The sequence below is a fragment of the Teleopsis dalmanni genome, chromosome 1 (genome assembly GCF_002237135.1).
Source record: "Teleopsis dalmanni isolate 2A chromosome 1, ASM223713v2, whole genome shotgun sequence".
NCBI classification, from domain to species: Eukaryota; Metazoa; Arthropoda; class Insecta; order Diptera; family Diopsidae; genus Teleopsis; species Teleopsis dalmanni.
Window position 1 is genome coordinate 53,819,714 of NC_051846.1, and position 19,497 is coordinate 53,839,210.

The window sequence follows — 19,497 nt, forward strand, 5'->3', positions numbered from 1 at the left end:
ACCCTTTTCCCCTATAGTCGCAGTGGCAACACAGCAAAGTAAAAGGATTTCAAAGTGCAAAAACCATAACAAATCAGCGAATTTGACTATGACAAATTTAAGCAATTTCCAATTGTTTTGTCATACGTAAAATTTATTTCACATTATTTTATTTCATTTTATTTTAAAAATTCAAATTGTGTAAAACCAGGCACATTTGTCGCGACAACAAATGAAATGCTTTCTATCTCAATTTTAAATTATCCTGCCAAATTTCGAAATTGTAGCAAAATGATTGGCACTTTGTGTCGAGTGTGTTCAATTCGACACGCATTTCAAATTTACACTTTTGTCATATAAAATTCTATCAGTGAAACACACAACAATTGAGATACGAAAGTTTTGAATAGTTTCGGTTATTTTGTAATTTTACAAAAAAAAAATATTACATCCAAAGATTATTTAATTTCACGTCGGTTAATAAGTTTTAATTATACATTGATTTCAATCTAAATAAAATTTCACATAATATAAAAACTATTCAGTGTATAAATGGTTTTCCGACTTTTTTCTTATTAAATGTTTATACATAGATTTTATGCAGAAAATTTTTTGAGAACCTATTTTCTTTTACTTTTTTAATGCTGTAAGTTAGCACTTCGTATGTCATTTATTTGAATATACACACACAACCTAATCATTTCATTTCATTATTTTTTTTAAATTGTACTTCAATTGTACTACTTGAAATATAAAAAGATATAATTAGGTGTAGCACGATCTTTGATTTCCCAATTCGACATCAGACATACTTTTTTTTTAAACTAGTGGCGTAAATTCGCCCAATAGCCGGTACTGTGGCCAAAAGAGTCCTATTGTTCCACATATCCGACATAGTTAGACTCGTCAATAATTTAAGCCATGAGTAACATTTAAGCAAAGGGATTCTCTTGCTTAAAAAATACCGAAAATGCTCGTAAAAACGTTGTAGATCACTTAATACTTCTATACAATGGGTTACAAAAAATAATGGTCCTTATACCAAAATCATAACAAAACTAAAAATGTAAAAAAAAAATTGATTCGTCCAGTAGTAACATATGGGTGCGAGACATGCAGATTTACTGAAGCCGAAGCAAGCAAGACAGCAGTGCTTGAAAGGAAAATACTCAGAATAATTTTTGGTTTCGTGAAAGAAAACAGGATATATCGCATAAGATACAACCACGACCTAGAACAGCTAGCTAAAGGTGATACAATCAAACAAATTTATGAAAAAAAAGCAGCGATTAAGATGGTTTGGACATGTGATAAGAATGTCGGATATAAGAGTACCGGCATTTAAGATTTATGAGAACGAAGTAGGAACCAGCAGAAAAAGAAGGCGACCAAGAAAACGATGGAAAGACAGTGTGCAGCAAGATTTAGAAGAAATTAATATAAGAAATTGGAAAACAAAAACAAAAAACAGAGAAGAATAGAAGGATGTTCATAAACAGGTTTAGGTCCTATACGTACTGTATAGTCACGGATGATGATGATGATTTTATAAGACCTACTAAGAGAATCGTATAAAATATCAATACAGAACCTCAAGAAACAAACAAATTTAAGATTTTTTCGAAAATTACTTCAAAAATCTTAATTGAACAACGAAGCTACTTATCTTTATTTAATGTATTTATATAATGTATACCAAAAATCAGTCGTTAAATTGGACGTCGATTGCTTTATATATATTACATATTCATTTAAAGATTTAAATTATAAATGTCAAAGTGAATTTTCATCGATCGAAATTTATTTCTGTGTTTACAACAATGAGATACAAAAGGGCTTCAATTATTATGTTACTATAGAAACAACATTTTTTTAGAGTGAGCTTATACTTCTCATGTACCATTTTCCGATATTAAATTAGTCAATTTTATAAATTGAACGCTATAAACTAAAATAAAAGACATTTGCACATCATGTTTTTATTTGCGAATAGTACTATTGTTTGTTAAGATTTGATCTTCCGTCAAATTACGTTCAACACAATCGCGTTTAACTTTAATGATCTAAATTTATTTGACATGTCGTTTCTATATTTTTTTTATTAAAATTTAGTTTATTTTTAATAATATATTGCAAACCCGAACTAACAATTTAATCTAAATTTCAGGGCTATACACCATTACATTTGGCAATGCAATTTGGACGTGTTAATATCTTTGAGCTGCTCTGCAACACTTATAGTAAGTAATTTACTAATAGAATACAACAACATATTATATATAAACTATAAAATAAAAATATTAATTTTATATAATTGCTGTCCCCAACTGGTCCCACAATAAAAACAACTCTAATAAGAATGACAACAATATTCGGAAAAATCAAAGAATAAAAACTTGTGTCATTTGGTATTTGCATTGTTGATAGTTCTTATCACCTGTCAATCAAACTTATTTATCAGCTAATAAGTGGGAGAAATAACACACAGACATTCTATGCTATTGATTTCAGTTGGAACAGCGAGCAAATGCCGACTCCAACCATTTCTTTGTCGGCACGGGCTTGCATTTACTTTCCATAGTTCGATTGTTTGCTCAGTTGGGTAACAAACAACAATACAAAGAAGTTATTTAGAAGTTAGTCCTTTAATTGCCCAATTATTGATATCAATATTGACATTATCATTGACTTTGATTTTTCATTTTTCCCTACCACTCATACATTCATACAATTTTCTTTTTCTCTTTATCAATTATTTACTTTTCTTCTCCATTAATATACAATCGTAGACACATAATTACTTTAACCTTTTTATTGTTATTGATTTAGTCATAAAATATTGTTTACTCGGAAGTCAATAATGTAATTATTTTCTTTATTATCGTTACTGTGTTCAAACTAAAAGATTTATGGATATTTTATAAATAGTCAATAATGTTATAAAATAATATTAATTAGGTTTAACTCTACTGAAACACTGATTTTACAATTTTTATGTATATATAGTTTAGTTTATGAGTTGCAAATAAAAAAAATCTATGAAACCCTAATACTGAGTTAAATAGGAAGAATTTAACCAAGATTTTTGCAGATCAATCTGCAGTAAGTACACAACTAGAGGTTTGGAGGTTTGAATACTATATGAGAATATATTATATTATTATAAAGAAATTGTTTATATTATAATCAATATTATTATTGTTATTTCTGCCTAACAAAGACTATAAATGCTATAAGGCAGAAAACACAAAGAAAATTCAAATAATGAAAAATAAAAACTTTTGTCTTTTTTTCCCATACATATTGACATTTTTTATAGATAATTCGGATCAATATGATACACTGAGAAGGTGTATATAGTTATTTATTAGTACTAGTAAAAGCATTGCAGTTAATATTACATTTGCACTATTATAACACGGTTTTAAGTCAATTATATCATATGTATCAAATGTACACTGAGGTTTATATATTTGTTTATTAGTACTATAAAGGCATTGCACTTAGTCTTACATTTGCACTACTAATAGGGGTTTGGGTCAACTATGTAATTTGTATGCCGAATATTTGCTACAGATATTGTTCGACTTAACTGTGAAAATAATTTTTTAATTTGTTGACAAAAGCTTTAGTATCGAAAATATTATCTGTCCTGTTATTATCTGTTATCTGTCTAAATCGAAAAGTATTATCTGTCCTTACTGTCATAATTATTTTTAATAAATGTTTTCGTCAATAGATTACAATGAAGAGAAACATATATCGCTCTTACAAAATTTTTGTACTTAAATCATAACAGATCTTTTCATTTTATATACATATATAGAGTTTACAAAACAGGGACCTCAAACCAATATGTACGACACTAATAGATATATGGCTGGCAACAAACGTAACGTTATCAACCCAATTGATAAAAACCGTTCCAGGTAGTGAAAACTACCATAAATAATTAGTTTGTCAGCAAAATAAGTGTTACGTCGACTTACATTAGATCAAAACCAATCCCTGTGATCTCTTGCAATCAGTGTTGGAATATTTCAGAGTTAACCGGGAGAGATTCTGTGTGAATATTATTGTAGATAAAGCATTGAAGCAGTTGAAATTCAGATAAATATGTTCTGAAAGATATATGTGATGACCAACGTTACTGCTTCTGTTTTCTATGATGCATATAGCGACGCTTTTATACCACTTCAAAGAAAAAAAATGTTCGTTTTCAAAGTCATACTGGAAATTCGTCGGTAATAGAGCCGCAAAATTAATCGAATTTAGTTAGAAGTGCTACCATATATACATATATATATATATATATATATCCACTGTACTCACCATATTTAGTTTTATTTAAATATTTTATTTAAATATTCTGGAAGAATCGAATTTTACTAAAGCTACTACATAATTAGCAAATCATAAAACGTGCATTAAGCACAAAGAAAAATATGGCAAAAAATATATTTTGAAGTGCCGGAGTGAAAATTGAACTCCTTTATGTATTTACCACTGGCTTAAAAAGATTTCTTTGGAATAGTCAATATTTACTTATTTTTACTAGTTTTGTTAGGTAGTTTTAATTAATTTAACATGTTTTATAATATTAAAATATATGATATATACTGTGACGAAATCTATTTTGATGAAATGCTTAATTATTTACTTGATATATAATTTTTTACTTGATATATATAGAGGCCAACCGTGATTTAATGGATTGGAGCGGCAACAAGCCATTGGATTATAGTAGACAACGTACTACAGTGTCTGATTCTACATATAGCAGTGAGTATTTTAATAGTTTTTATATATATTTTTCAAGAAACTTTACAATAATGAACACTTTACTGGGCTCTTTGACATGTGGAATGCAAATGGTGGTGGTAGTGGTGGCGGTGGCAAAACTTTCAGTGGCGTATCACGCAATAAAAAACGTGCACATATACCATACGCAACAATTTCGGGAAATCCAATAACACGCACACAATCCTTACTAACAACTGGGACTGTATCACGGCGTCAGAAGAAAGTACCCACATTATCATCATTTTTTGCACAAGATGAGGACTCAATGTCAGATAATAATTCTTCTGCAACGACCAAAACAAACATTAAAAATAATAACACAATTGCACAGTCATCACTAAAAACGGATGAATCAGAAGTGGATGTTAGTACTCTTAGTCCTTTACCCCAAAGTAGCAATTTAAAAAAGGAAAAGAAAAACACACCCCGCCGCAAAGAAAGTTTCTTGCTTAAAACTTTTCGAGCCGCCACCACCTCCAATAAACCAAATCAAGATTTAAATGTTACTAACAAAAAGTTATCGGAGTAATAATTGTAGCAATTCACACATCCTGGGAATTTATTAATCTTTAATATTTCTTAATAATGCACGGCCGTTAAATTAAAGCTTTGAAAGCTATTGAAGATATTTATTTATTAATATTTTTTTATATTATTTTTAACTTTATTACAGTTAATTTAATATGATAAACTAAAAATTTGTTATATTTTAATTATTAATTTGTATGTTTTGTTTATAATAAATGCTTGCCTTAATTTGTTATTGTAGCAATTAATTAATTTTCATTTAAATTATTTTCTAAATGCAATATCACATTTTATTTCTTATTATATATTTTATAATTAATTACTTTCAATATATGTTAAAAGTTGCTTATATGTAAACATTATAATTAGATTATTATTTTTATATATTAATTAATATAATTAAATGGATTTAATCATTTGTTATTTGAATTTATTTTGAATTATTACTTACTATACTTTTTAGTAGATTGAATTAACTTTATGATTTTAAATTATACTAAATATATATTAAATATTTACTTTTTATGTATTATTTTATGTTGTACTTTGTTCATAGTTCGTTAAATGAAATTATAGTAAAATCAGGGTACAAATATAATTAACAATCTACCCTCAATAATATAATTTTTTTAAAGGAAATGTTCTAAATCTGAGTAAATAGTAGTTTGCACTATACACCGATCACTTTATATTTAATAATAGATAATATAATATCAGTTTATATGTATTTATAAAATTTATAAAACTCTTTAAGTGGTTAAAAAGTTTAGAAATGTCTACTTTAACATTAATTGTATTCAGCAGGAACCTAGCGATGTATCTAATCATATAACAAAATGTAAGCAATTCTCCTATACTGACAAGTTCTATGTTTTTAGATGCAATAATAATTTTTATATAGGTGTTAAATGGGGTACGATGACCACGGCTGAGGATGCAATTTGATACTTCGCTTTTTATTATATTTTCATATAATATTATAGTCTCATATTCATTACATATTATAGACACATTTGAAAGAGCATAGAAAAACAAATCAAATGTTCAAAAGTCATCATTTGATCGGTAAAATATCAAGTCTTGCAGTTTCTCAACATTTCAAGACTTGAACTCATATTGAGAGCTCTGACATCATTGAATCATATTCAACTCACATTATATACACACTTCAAAATCTTTGAGCAGCTCGAGGTACTCCAATTCGGGCATCTTAATTGAACCCTCTAAGAGGCTAACCCTCTAATGCTCAACACCGCCTCAATGCGGACTTTATATAAATGGCTAACAAAAGTTTATTTGGTTATGTTTTTAATATTTTTTGTTGATGTCAGGAGCTAGATGAAAGGTCATATCTGTTTGCAACATTACAAATATTGCACTACTCTGTTCCTATTCATATCTATAACTGTGTGATCTAATAATTCACTGCTTGTAGAGCAATATAAATATTTTTACAAATAAAAAATCTGGCATTACAAGGTTAAATTACAGTCGTAACTTACATTTCAATTTAGACTTAAATCCACACTGCTGACTTATATTATGTCTAAGTCAGTTTAAAGAGACTTCTAAAACGTTCAAGCTGTTTAAAGCTGTTCGAGCTTATCTAGAAAAATTATTTTCTCAATGTTTAAATGTTTTTTTCGTTTTTTTATATACAATAAGGTATAATAGTATGTACTCGAAAGCATATAGTATTCGAATAAATTTGAGTTGCCAAGTGCTCGAGAATAAGGTTACGTGAATATCAAAATGCTCGAAGCTTCGAATGACTCAAATAATATTTGCAACTTCATTATATACGTATTTTCTACCACTTAACTACATTTAGTTGATTTTTCTACCAAAAAAACAGTCAATATTTTCTCTGTCAATCCATAGTTTCTCGGTTTTCTTTGTTCACTAAAAAGATTAATACAACTTTACACATTTAAATTTGTGAAAATATTAAATATTTACGTTTTTTTTAAATATGCATTGTTAAACGAGAATAGTGAGCTACTAAAGATACACATTGCAGAAAATCGACCTTAAGTTATTATAAAAATGTTAGATCAATTTACATTGATCTATTATTGGTTTTTCTGTTATTGAGCCTTACAAGTATATTATACTCATGGTGGTTTCTTTTAATTTTTATTAACATAACTCACACTATGGAACCCATAGAATTTTCATATATTGCTTTGACGACCTCTCTTCTTTATTTTAAAAAATAAAAAGGAATCATTGTTAAACCGCAACCCACACCCTTTTCAAAATAAGAATGATAGTAAATCAACTCAAAACGTTTGATCAATCGGTATTTAAAATGTTTAAATTATCCGGTAAGATGGTATAATATTTTATTATGAGATAATTAAAGTTAAAATAGAAGTGAACTTCTTCAATAGTGCTCAATGGCAGTTTATCTTAATAAAAGAATGGTGACAGTAACATTTCATCATAAAAGAGGGTCCAAATAAATTGTATCCTCCCTGACGCGAAGGCTTAATTTCTGAAAATATATTTTTACTAAAAATTGTGGTGCTGAGCATTTTTTGAAGATCGTGAAGAGTAGCAGTTTTCCTTCAATCCATAACATTTCACGGACTACATATTACTTATGTGAGTTATGTTATTTTTAGTATGGATCAAATAATATCTTGATACTGAATCGAACACTATATAGATAGTGTTTACTTTCATCGTAGAGCTCCACTTATGTAGAGGATTAAACAAGTGAAAACTACACTTGACATACCAACTTAAGAGAGTCTGAATGGTGTGAAAAGAGGATAAATGATAACATTTGAGATAATTTTGTGTAAATAATGAGGTAAAAAGGCAATGGAGAGATTAAATCAAATTCATGACAATATTTGGAGCAGTTGCGAGGAGAACGAAACCACAGATCAACTGGGGTTAGATTTGTATACGTAATCGTTTACCATAATGTTAACTGCAACTGCAATATTGTACAGAAATAGAAATAGTGCTTCATAAATCTGAAATTCTCTTTTACAATGATTTTGTGGTAATACTTAAAATCCTTTAAAAGAACAAATAATAATGTTATCATAAGCATAAAAGTCATTCATATTTTTAACTCAAAATTTTTTAAACTTCGAATGCTAGGATCATAAAAATGACTTTTAAAAAGTTTTAACTTGACAGAAAGAAACTCTTTTCAGTGTTTATAGCATTTGTATAGATTAATTAATACATTACATATTCTATGGATATATTTAAGTTTTTAATTATTTTATTATTAATGCATGTATATATTACCACCATCAGTTAATACTCTGATGGGTTATGCTCTGATTATCTTACTGACTTCATTTTGCTACCCAAAGACCGCAATAAAAAATTTATAAAAATATAATTGATTAATATAAAAGGCTAGAAGTCATTATCTAATATAAACTAATGTGGACCTCCATCAGCCTGTTTAAACTACATCCAGAAATGAAACGATTTCAGCATTTGTTACTCGTGCTTGGAGCATGCCATATATAATCAATCCAATAATAATTCATACCTATAAGAACATTACAATCATTCCAAAACAAAGACTAGACATACCCAATATTCACTATGAAATTCTTCATTTACTCTTATTCTATTCTCTAAATCTTAACGTGGAACGAATTCTAGAAATTCAAGCGATGCGTCTACAACTTCTGAGCAACGGATCAACAACATGGAGGCAAGTTAACAATATAAAACGTTTAGATGTTGCTGCAATATTTACCCAAACACTTTGAACGTTAAACGCTGTTGTTTTTATATTTTTATATACATTTTGTTTATTTTATTAATATTATAAAATTTAAGAATATATTAATAAATATTGCAGTTGCTTTTTAAAATTTTTTCTGTTTTTTTTTTAAATTTTTGAAACTAGCGAAAATAATTTTTTTTATATTCTTCAAGGACGAAATTTTTAAGAATGTTTGCTTTTTTAAAAAACTTAACTTCTTTTTTAATAGAATTTTGATTACTGCTTTGATTACTGCAAAAATATTGTTTCTGGGGGTAAGTCTTTTTATTTCAAAAAGGATCTTGTTTCCGTTTTGCATTTTACAAGCATGTTTTTTTTTTGTTTTTGTACTACATTGCATACCTATTACAATATATAAGACATATTTTTATATTTAAACATTTTAATTGATTTGCATAAGATTTTTGCAACAATTTCATTTTTACATATAATTTTTCCCCACTACCAACTAACACATTATATTTTCTTTACTCTTTATTTACAGAAATCAAAGCAAAGAAAAAACATTCCGGTAAATATCCTTTTATATACACTTTCTATTTCATAACTTCTAACATTTCAATTAATTATTTTATAGAAAAAGATTTGGGCTTCCTACGGATTGGCTCTTTGAATGTGCGAGTGAAGAAAACAACAGAAGCATTCAGCAACTTCTTGGGAGTGGGCAGTGGCAGTGGGAATACAATGGCTCAAATGGTAGCAGCCAACGGTGGCCCAGTTTCGGGAGCAAGTCGCCATCACCAGCGATCTCACCGACACCGTCATCAGCTTCATCAAACTCACAATGGTATGACACGGTTGCGAATGGGGAATACTCAACCGATGAAGACAATGACGATGACTACACCATTAGGGATGAGCAACCAACAGTTGAGCTCGAGAGCAAGTGTACCGATTAGTAATAGTAAATTTGATAAAATTCATAAATCTTGGGGCTCTGCCGATAATATACCACATAATGGTAAAAACACTAACATGTATACTAAGGATTTAATGCCACCACCTAAAAGTGTGGCCGCTGTTAAAAAACGTCAAAAATCTTCGAAACATTCATCTGTGACATCTAGTGCTACAACTGATTCTCCACGTGGTTCTATATCATCATCTAATTCTAGTTCAAATCTTTATTCGGGATACTGTAGCATGCCTACGACTCCAAATCAATTACGAGCTCCAATCGGCATGGCTTCAGCAAACAATATGGGTGATTCAGACTCGGACTCGGCATGTGGATTTGATTCTAATTGGTCATCGGTTAACAGTCGTGGCTCTCTAAGCAGTGGCAACTTACAAACTTCAAGATTTTCATAAATTCGAGTCGATTTTCACAAACTGACACATTTCATAATAAAATGTGTAGATTTTATTTTTTATTGTTTATTATTTTCTACAATACAAATACAAAAATGTATTCAAATTCATAGAATTTATAACAATAAAAACTTTTGGAAAGTTATTTTTAGTTTGAATTTACATTATGAAAAAATTATGGAGTCGTTTTTCAATAGCGAGTAGACCTTCATTACGATATCGACTCATCTACAACGACCAAGCGCTGCTCTCTACTGACCTTTGTATAATAACTAAAATAAAATAATGGTCTTGCTATTCAATAAAAAAATTAAGGAACTTAACTACAATTAATCTAGACCATTAATTTTTCACTACTTCAGACGAGTTAAAGCTTTTTGTTGTACACAAAGTAGATTTGTATAAAAATTGTTACTTTTGTCTAATTTCACCTAAAAAACAATCTTTGAAGTACTCCTCATTTAACACGAAGCTCAACTATACAATCACAATTTTTATAAGCAATATCGGTTATCGGTTGATAACTGATGATCAACAGTCAATCTTACTGCAATCAAATAACAAATCAAATCTACAATTATGTGTTTACCTTCTAGATTTTCTTTTCAGCCTATGATATTGTTACTAACTAATTTATACTAATTTGAAATATAGTATTTGTTACAAAAATTGTTATTTCTGGTTTGCATCAACGTTGTTAAAAGCAACTTAATACCATGGTCCCATTATAGCGAAATCACCTCATATTACCTCCACTGACATAAGTTGATTTATACATGTGAAAGAGGTTTTGTGTTTTAGAAAATTCTGTGAAAGTTTTAGGAGAGCTTTTGTTTACATTGTTATATAAACTCATTAATTTATATATTTTAGAGGGTTTTCGAATAGCAAAGAAAGAAAGAACAAACAAAAATTTATTTAATTTTATTGAAATTTGGCTCTACAACTCTGTTTCGAGTATTGCCAAGTACTCATCATCAGTAGTCTTAGGAAAGAATCGAATTTTTAATTAATTTATAGTCCGTTTATAATTTGTTTGAAGTGCAAGTGCACAGGCTTAAAACTCAAAATGTTTAGTCGAATCGGTAAACGTAGTTACGGCTTTTCCAAAAAACAGAAACAACTTCAAACCACAAATGAAATGAAAGAATAGAACTAGTAATAACCAGTAATGCAGCAAATCACAACAATAATGAACTTGCTCTTCCCCAATCAAAACTAAGAATTGTAACCTTCCAGTCTCCTAAAAATCATATTATGAAACTCCAATAGGCTTTTAAAGCACGCTTTATGAATTAAAGAATTTTTCAAAAGTAACGAAATTGATAATGACCTGGTTTCTGAAACCCAAATCCTCAAGAAAAAACTGTTTTAATACTCTGACTATTGACCTAAATTATGCGACACATATAGTCAAGTATTTTAATACAAACTAACATTAAGCGCAGTTATAAAAATTGTAATAGCACTATTTTTATAAAAGCTACAAATATAATTGTTTAAGATTTGAAAGACCCAATAATAATATATAAAGCCTACAACCCCAATTGAACACGAGACTGCAATAAAACGCTTAGCAATAGTTTCCCAACTGAAGATAATTATAACGTAAAAGATACCTACTGGGTTCTTGTACCATTAATCTTAAAGGTTATCAACTTTACACAACTATTGGTAGTTTCTCAAAATTTATCCTTGTTTTCGGTTACTCCTACTAATTAACCACTAGAAATTAAAAGAATTCTGAAATTCACACATATCGTATAGTGTTAGTTCAAGAGAGTTGTTATGATATATTTTTTGACCCTTTTGGTTTTACTTAATACCAATTTTTATTACATAACGTACCAAATGTTATCTTCACAATCGTAAAAGTGATTGGAATTACTTGAGACTCATGACTTCCTTGAAGAGCGATCTAAAGTTAGTTAAAGATATAATAACTGACAAAAAGAAGATATGCTTATAAGTCAAAAAAAGAGAAAGTATACTAATAACCAAATTAGAAAAATAGAGGTTTTTTCCTGTAGGCTTTATAAGTAATGGAACGCGTTATGTAGTGCTCAAAAAAAAGTAATACAAACAGAAAAGAAATAAAAAAAAAGTGAATAAAATCGTTAAAATACACCTAATACATATTAACTACTGGAAATCATACTATAAGAAATTATATAGAAATTGGCCTACCACAACTACAAATTATTTCAAATATAGATATAAAGCTGTAAACGTAAAATAAGAATTGGAAAGGTCAGTAAAAATGCAAAAGAAGAGAAAAGTCTCACATCTTAATAGTATTGTAAATGAGATACTACAACAAAGCGATGAGTACCTGTACAATAAAGTTGTAGAACTTCTCAGTATTATTAAAAAAAATAAAAGAATACCACTTGGAACATGATCCGCAAAGCTATTGAGAGATAACGCCTTCCAAACCTTTTATAAAAATTTTATTCTCAAAATTCCAATGGTATTGCAATGGTATAAAAGAACGAAAGGAACAGTCATATTTTCGTAAAAATAGTTCCACAATAGACTGTATACTTAATTTACAATAAGTTATGACAAAATGTATAGAGTTGGATGATTCGTTGATATTAAAAAGCTTTAAATCTAGCTAGGATTGGCTAGTTTGAATAGGTCTCATCGACTAACTCTACAGTAAGCTCAACGTTATACGGCCAACCAAAGTAGTTTTTAACTACTTTTAGCTTCAGAAATATTAGAAAGAGAGAGAGAGAGAGAGAGAGAGAGAGTAATATACAGTATTATATCATGTTTTTAAAACCCTTTAAGCACAACGACATAATAAGTACCAAATTAAAAGATATTAATGCACTAAAAATTTATAAGAGATTTGGACCCGCTTTAGAGATATTAATGATCAATTTTACAGTCGTATCTTAAGCCTCAAAACTGAGTGAAGCATAAATTAGCTTGAAGTTTTAAGACAGTATTGAAACTCAAGTTACAACTGTGAAACCGGCCCTACATAGACTTCTTGCTTATTTTTATAGTTTCTCTTGACACTCTGTACCTTCATCTATTTATACAGTTTTTGAACCAAAAAATCACCTTAATTTAGGGCACTTTAATACAAACCAATATGTATATATGATGATAGCTTTCTGCTAAAACTACTAGGATATAGATACTTGGATATATGAAAATTAACTGGAATAAGTCTAGTATAAGCAAAAACAAATAAATATTGTTTCAATAAGTTTTTCTGAACTTTAAAAAGTACAGAAAGAGTAGAGTAGAAAGAGGAATGAATTTTCATCAATTACCTAAGAAAGATGTTTTCATTCCACATTCCTCGTAATGGTATTTAACCCAATATTACGGATGCATTGATAAAAGTAAGTAGCTAACCAATGCTAATGCTGGAAATAAGTGTTGTAGAATGGGGCATGCAAAAGCTTAAACCTGGTTCTAGACAAGTTTGGATATAGAAACAATAGGTATTCGGGTGTCTTTTCTTCAATTATTATTATTGAAAAATAATTTAATACTGACATTGGATGAAATTAAAAAAAACACTACGGATGGTAGACAAGGCATAGAGTGATCGCTGTTTGAAGACCTGAAATACGCAGACAATCTGTGTCTCTTAACGCCGATCTCTTAACCATCCGAATCGCAATATAAAGTTAAAGAATTAAACATGAATGCAAACATAACTGGGCTAAGCATCAACGTCAAGAAAACTTTAGCAAAATGACTATAACAGAGAGATCTTCTCCAGAAGCTATATCGGGTGGTAACAGTATCGTAGAATGCGTTCAAAGCACTGCATATTTAGGACACATTATTACGGACAAAAGCGGAGCTGACGAAAATGCTTTTAAGTGTGTTTCCAAATGAGGATAGCTTTTAACCAACAAGATATGGAGCTTCAGCCAAGTTTCTTTAAAAACAAAGTTTCGCGCGTTTAACTCAAATGTCAAGTCAGTACTTTTCTACGCATGTAAAACATGGAAAAGTTCAAAGAAAATGCAAAACATGCTGCAAGTGTTTGTCAACAAGTGTCTCTGTCGAATTGTCAAAATCCGCTGGCTAGGAAGAATATCGAAAACCGAATTATGGGAGAGAACAAATCAACCCCTAGTTACAACGGAGATAACAAAACGCAAATTATTCTGAATCGGGCAGACGTTTCGACGACCCGCAAAAAGTATAGAAAGGCAAGCATTGCGATGGAACCCACAAAGTAGTCGGCGACCCGATGCATCACCAAGAATTTGACGGAGAACACTTGATAAAAACACTTGATTCATAAAATCAATGGTGGAGACCTTATACTCTAGAAGGAGTTTAGGAAATCAGTAGCAGTAGCAGTAATAATTAATAATTCAAAAATTCTCATTAATAGTACTTAATAATTATTATTTAGTATATAAAATTATTGTTTTATCGTTTATTTAGGGTTGATTGTTTTAATTATTTTCATGCATATTAAGAATAGGATGTAATGTACTTACCACATAACTTCAAATCCTAAATTAGATATATGAAACACTTTTTATTATTCATTTGAATGTACATATAGAATATCATCGATGTTTTTGTTAAATACGATGTCTGAAATAGAAGAAGAAACATATTTTAATAAATTATTAAGGTTTTAACAAAGCTATCATTAGAATTATTATTAATATAAAACCTACATGATGTACACTATTAAGCTTAATAGAAGGAGACTGTGTCTTATAGAAGAATATAATCTATTGAATAGGCTGTCGATTTTTATAATTAACGAGACACGGTGCCAAAAGAAAGTCAGAAAACCTTCAAAAAAAAAAAAACACCCCAGTCACAAAGACACAATTTTATTTGTTTACCATATCATGATAAAAATGAAATTATTATTTTGACAAATAATAGAAAAATGGAACATGGAACTTAGGGTCATGTTAAGATCACACAGACATGATCACGTCAAATGTAAAATTGTTATTGTATTCAAATTTAATTAAAAATTTATAATAAGAGTAATAGCACATTCACACTGTCTCATTTAAGCGGTTTTGCTCATTATAGCCACTAATGTGGATGATTTACCAATCAAAGTGCTCATTTAAGGCGAAAAATGTCGAATGCAACCCTTAAAAACAAATTTCCCACAAGGGAAATTACCAAAATTTAAAATATGTGTTATAGGTATGTTTTATATGTAAAATGTAAACAAACAACCTTTATAAACAAAGGTACTCAAAATTTTTATTAAGTAAATATGTAATTTATATATATAATGTATACAAATGATTGAATATATCAATTATATATTTAATTTTTTTGTGTGATATATTATTAAATGAAGTTTATAAAAGTTATATCAGCTGCATAAATGAGCTCATTATAATGTGAACGTTTACTCATTAATATAAATGAGCAAGAGCCTAAATGAGACAGTGTGAATGTATTATAAGAGAGAAATTAATAAATTATGGTGAAGTGGCTTTCTGTGTTTCGTCATGTTGACCAAAACGTATTGTTCAGCAATAAATGACAAAAAAATGTGCCTTTAAAGAGCAAATTTGAACATTTTTGTTTAGACATACTCACATATCCATACAAAAACAAAGACAATTTGGCATTTGAGGTAATATAAATTATTATGTCTGCATAGCATGGCACTTCATATACTATATATACAACGCACTATCGAAAAACAGATTCCAGTACCAAAAGATTTGTAGATTCTTTATTGACTTAAAATTTTTAAAACATATCTACATCCAGGTCAAGGAGACATTATATTCCTAAAGTTTTGCTAATATACTTCGTTAATGTATCACTGATTTTCGAAATATTTATTTAAGCAATATAAAATTAATTAAGCAATATAAAAATTTAAGTTTCCCACCTGCAACGGCCAAGCTAGCAATCAAACTAACATATCTGAGTAAAGCAATTCAAACTTAGGCAGATGAGCTCTCCCGTCAGGTGACCGGATCAACTTGGCCTAAACTGAACGAAAAATATACCAGTCCGGTGTTGACGCGTCACTGCACACCAGAAAAATATGTTACGGAACTAGGTCTAACCTTTAATGAGTTTTCTTGAGGTTATGGCTCTCTTTTTAACATGAGTTTTAGGGTTGCTCGTATGCTGAACACTGTAGTTCTCTTGGGAATATTTCTGGGACACAAAGTCACAACTCCAACGTAACTTAGAAATAACTGTATTCATGTGTTTAAAGGTAAAACAAGTTGCAATGTAAATAAACAAAAATAAAACGTTCACAAACACTTGCTTTTGTTTTCTGCTTAGCTTAGACAAAAACCAGTGGAAGATACGCTATTGGTAATTAAATTACTTCTCAACACTGTTACATACACGTGAAGATTTTGACAGTACAATTGTTTTTGATTATTAATTCGCAAGCCGCTTTATTTTAGATAAATTATTTGTTTTAAAAATGGGCAAGAAAGATAAGAATAAGAAAAAAGGCAAAGGTGCTGAAAAAACCGCTATGAAAACAGACAAAAAACTTGCGGCCAAACAGAAACGCATGCTGGAGAAACTTGGTGAAGTAAGTAACCACAGGTTTTTTTGTTTCGAGAATAAATATATAAACAATTCTTGCAGACTGACATTGCAGAAGTTGTTGCAAAATTAGAAGCAGAAGAGTTGCGATTAAAAGAAGTTACAGAAGTCGTATGTGCTCCACCCACTCCACGCTCCAACTTTACAATAGTGGCTCATCCAGAAAAAGAGGAGCTTATATTGTTTGGCGGTGAATTTTTTAATGGACAAAAAGTGTGTGTTTACAATGATCTTTACATCTATAATATAACAAAAAACGAATGGAAACAAGTTCGCTCACCTTGCGGACCACCACCACGAAGCGGTCATCAAATGGTATCAATTGCCACAGACGGCGGTCAGTTGTGGGTTTGTATTCACGTTGTATATATTTAAATTGAAATACTGATTTTTCTCCATTTACAGCTTTTTGGTGGTGAACATGCAAGTCCGTCGCAATTACAATTTTATCACTATAAAGACCTTTGGGTTATGAGTCTGAAAACACGTAAATGGGAGAAAATCACTGCGGCCAATGGGCCCAGTGCACGTAGTGGTCATCGTATGGTGGCTGCGAAAAAACGTCTTATAGTCTTTGGTGGCTTCCATGATAATAATCAATCGTATCACTACTATAATGATGTGCATATGTTCTGTTTGCAAACTTACGCTTGGCTCAAAATTGAAGTCACTGGTGCAATAGTACCACAACAACGTTCGGGTTGTTGTATGGCTGCTTGCCCAGACGGTAAAATACTTATATGGGGCGGCTATTCAAAGTCACAAGTCAAGAAAGTTGATCGTGGTGTTACGCACACTGATATGTTTGCTTTAGTTCCAGATAGTAAGTATGAATTTTTCCTTATGACCAAAAAAAACAGCTTTCAAACATAATTTTTTAGAAAATAGCCCAAATGATAAATTTAAATGGAATACAACCAAAGCAAGTGGTTATAAACCATTGCCACGAAGTAGCGTAGGTTGTACGTCTGCACCAAATGGCAAAGTCTATTGTTTCGGTGGAGTTATGGATGTTGATGAAGATGAAGAAGACGTGCGAGGTCAGTTCGGTGATGAATTACTAGCTTTAGACTTATCGAGCCAAGCATGGCGCACTGTAGAAGTTGCAAAAAAATCAAAAACAAGTAAAACCAATACTGCGAATGACGTAGAGATGAATGAATCTAAAGATGTAAGCAAAACACCAACAGTTACCAGTGATGGCATTTTTACAGTAACAGTGGCAGGTCCTAGCTTATCGCAACCTGTACCCAATATGCCAAGTCTATTTCCAAATCGTCCATCTAAATTTGAACCATCACCACGTATGAATCCTGGTCTTTGTGTCTGTAAAGGTGTACTTTATGTATTTGGAGGAATTTTTGAAGAGGATAACAAACAATTTACTTACAATGATTTCTATGCGCTCGATCTACATAAAGCAAATGAATGGAAGGTCCTTATTGCCAATGATATGAATGTGCATGACTGGATTGATAGTGATGGTAGTAGTTCAGATACAGATGATAGTGAGGACGAAGAGGATGACGATGAAGATTCAGAAATGGAAACCGATTAGTCAATTTCAAAACAATTTATACACGCGTATGTGGATTACAATTTAATAAAAATTACTGTACACTTTATTGTATTGTATATTGCAAAACCGACACATAATTACAAATAGTGAATTAATTTGCAAATAGGAATGTAAATTACTTTTAAAATGCGATCAAATACTTTGGTAATGCATATAATTTACAATTCGAAAATTTCTGTCAATATGCGACGTGTATCATGCGGACTTTCCACTTTATGTCCTATAGTTCTTGGGTCTGAATAAATTTCAAAATCATTTCCACCTTTCTCGGTTTTATCACCGAAGAAGTGAATCTCTTTAAACTTATAATGCGCTTCAATATATCTTAACGAATAAGTTTTATCCCAACCATTGGGGAAAACATCGAAACTGATTTGTCCGCCAATACTGTATGTCAAATCGACATCATGGAACTCGCGTTTAAGATCATCAATCATTTTGGCACGTATCTGATGTTGCTGATCATATGCAGCAAACATATTGCGCTCATCACGTGTGCATTGCCGTCCTATGGGACATACATTTAACATGCCGTTTCGGAATTCAATAAAAGTGCCACGTTTAATTGGCACTGCTAATTCCGATAAATATTTTAGTACAAAATTAATGAAACGTTGAAGTGTCTCTTCACCAAGATGCTTTATTATATTTTGTTTGCCAACTTCTTGCCCGTTTTCGATTTGGACAAGTCCATTTTCGGGAAATATAAAGTCGAACTCATCGAGAATCTTACGCCCGTTCAATTGTTCAAACATTTTTTCTAAATCCGAGCCACCCACAATGCCAATTGTTGCTCTCGGTTTTATGTGCTTGTAAAAAAATTCTTCAAAATCTGGAAGCACAGTATTACGGGGTGGTGTCAATGTGCCATCAACATCAAATAAAAGTAAAATTTCATCACGTTTCAATTCAGACATCTTAATAAATTAAATAAATTTTGAAAATAAATTAAAGGAATATTGCAATTTTTCACCTAATT

General features: G+C 30.2%; 3 protein-coding genes across 3 annotated transcripts in view; 2 read left to right on the plus strand and 1 right to left on the minus strand.

Moving 5' to 3' along the window:
* LOC119668050 (ubiquinone biosynthesis protein COQ4 homolog, mitochondrial) overlaps nt 1-19,497 on the plus strand; it is a gene marked incomplete in the record, with an annotated part of 441,748 nt that overhangs the window by 415,597 nt on the left and 6,654 nt on the right.
* LOC119668045 (kelch domain-containing protein 4-like) lies at nt 16,812-18,564 on the plus strand. The gene is made up of 4 exons (XM_038077423.1): nt 16,812-16,925; nt 16,982-17,287; nt 17,345-17,762; nt 17,821-18,564. The coding sequence occupies exons 1-4, from the start codon at nt 16,812-16,814 to the stop codon at nt 18,495-18,497; spliced, it is 1,515 nt and encodes a 504-aa protein (XP_037933351.1). The 3' UTR covers nt 18,498-18,564.
* LOC119668054 (phosphomannomutase-like) lies at nt 18,578-19,469 on the minus strand. The gene has a single exon (XM_038077432.1). It carries the CDS (start codon nt 19,433-19,435, stop codon nt 18,677-18,679), a length of 759 nt encoding a protein of 252 aa, XP_037933360.1. The 5' UTR covers nt 19,436-19,469; the 3' UTR covers nt 18,578-18,676.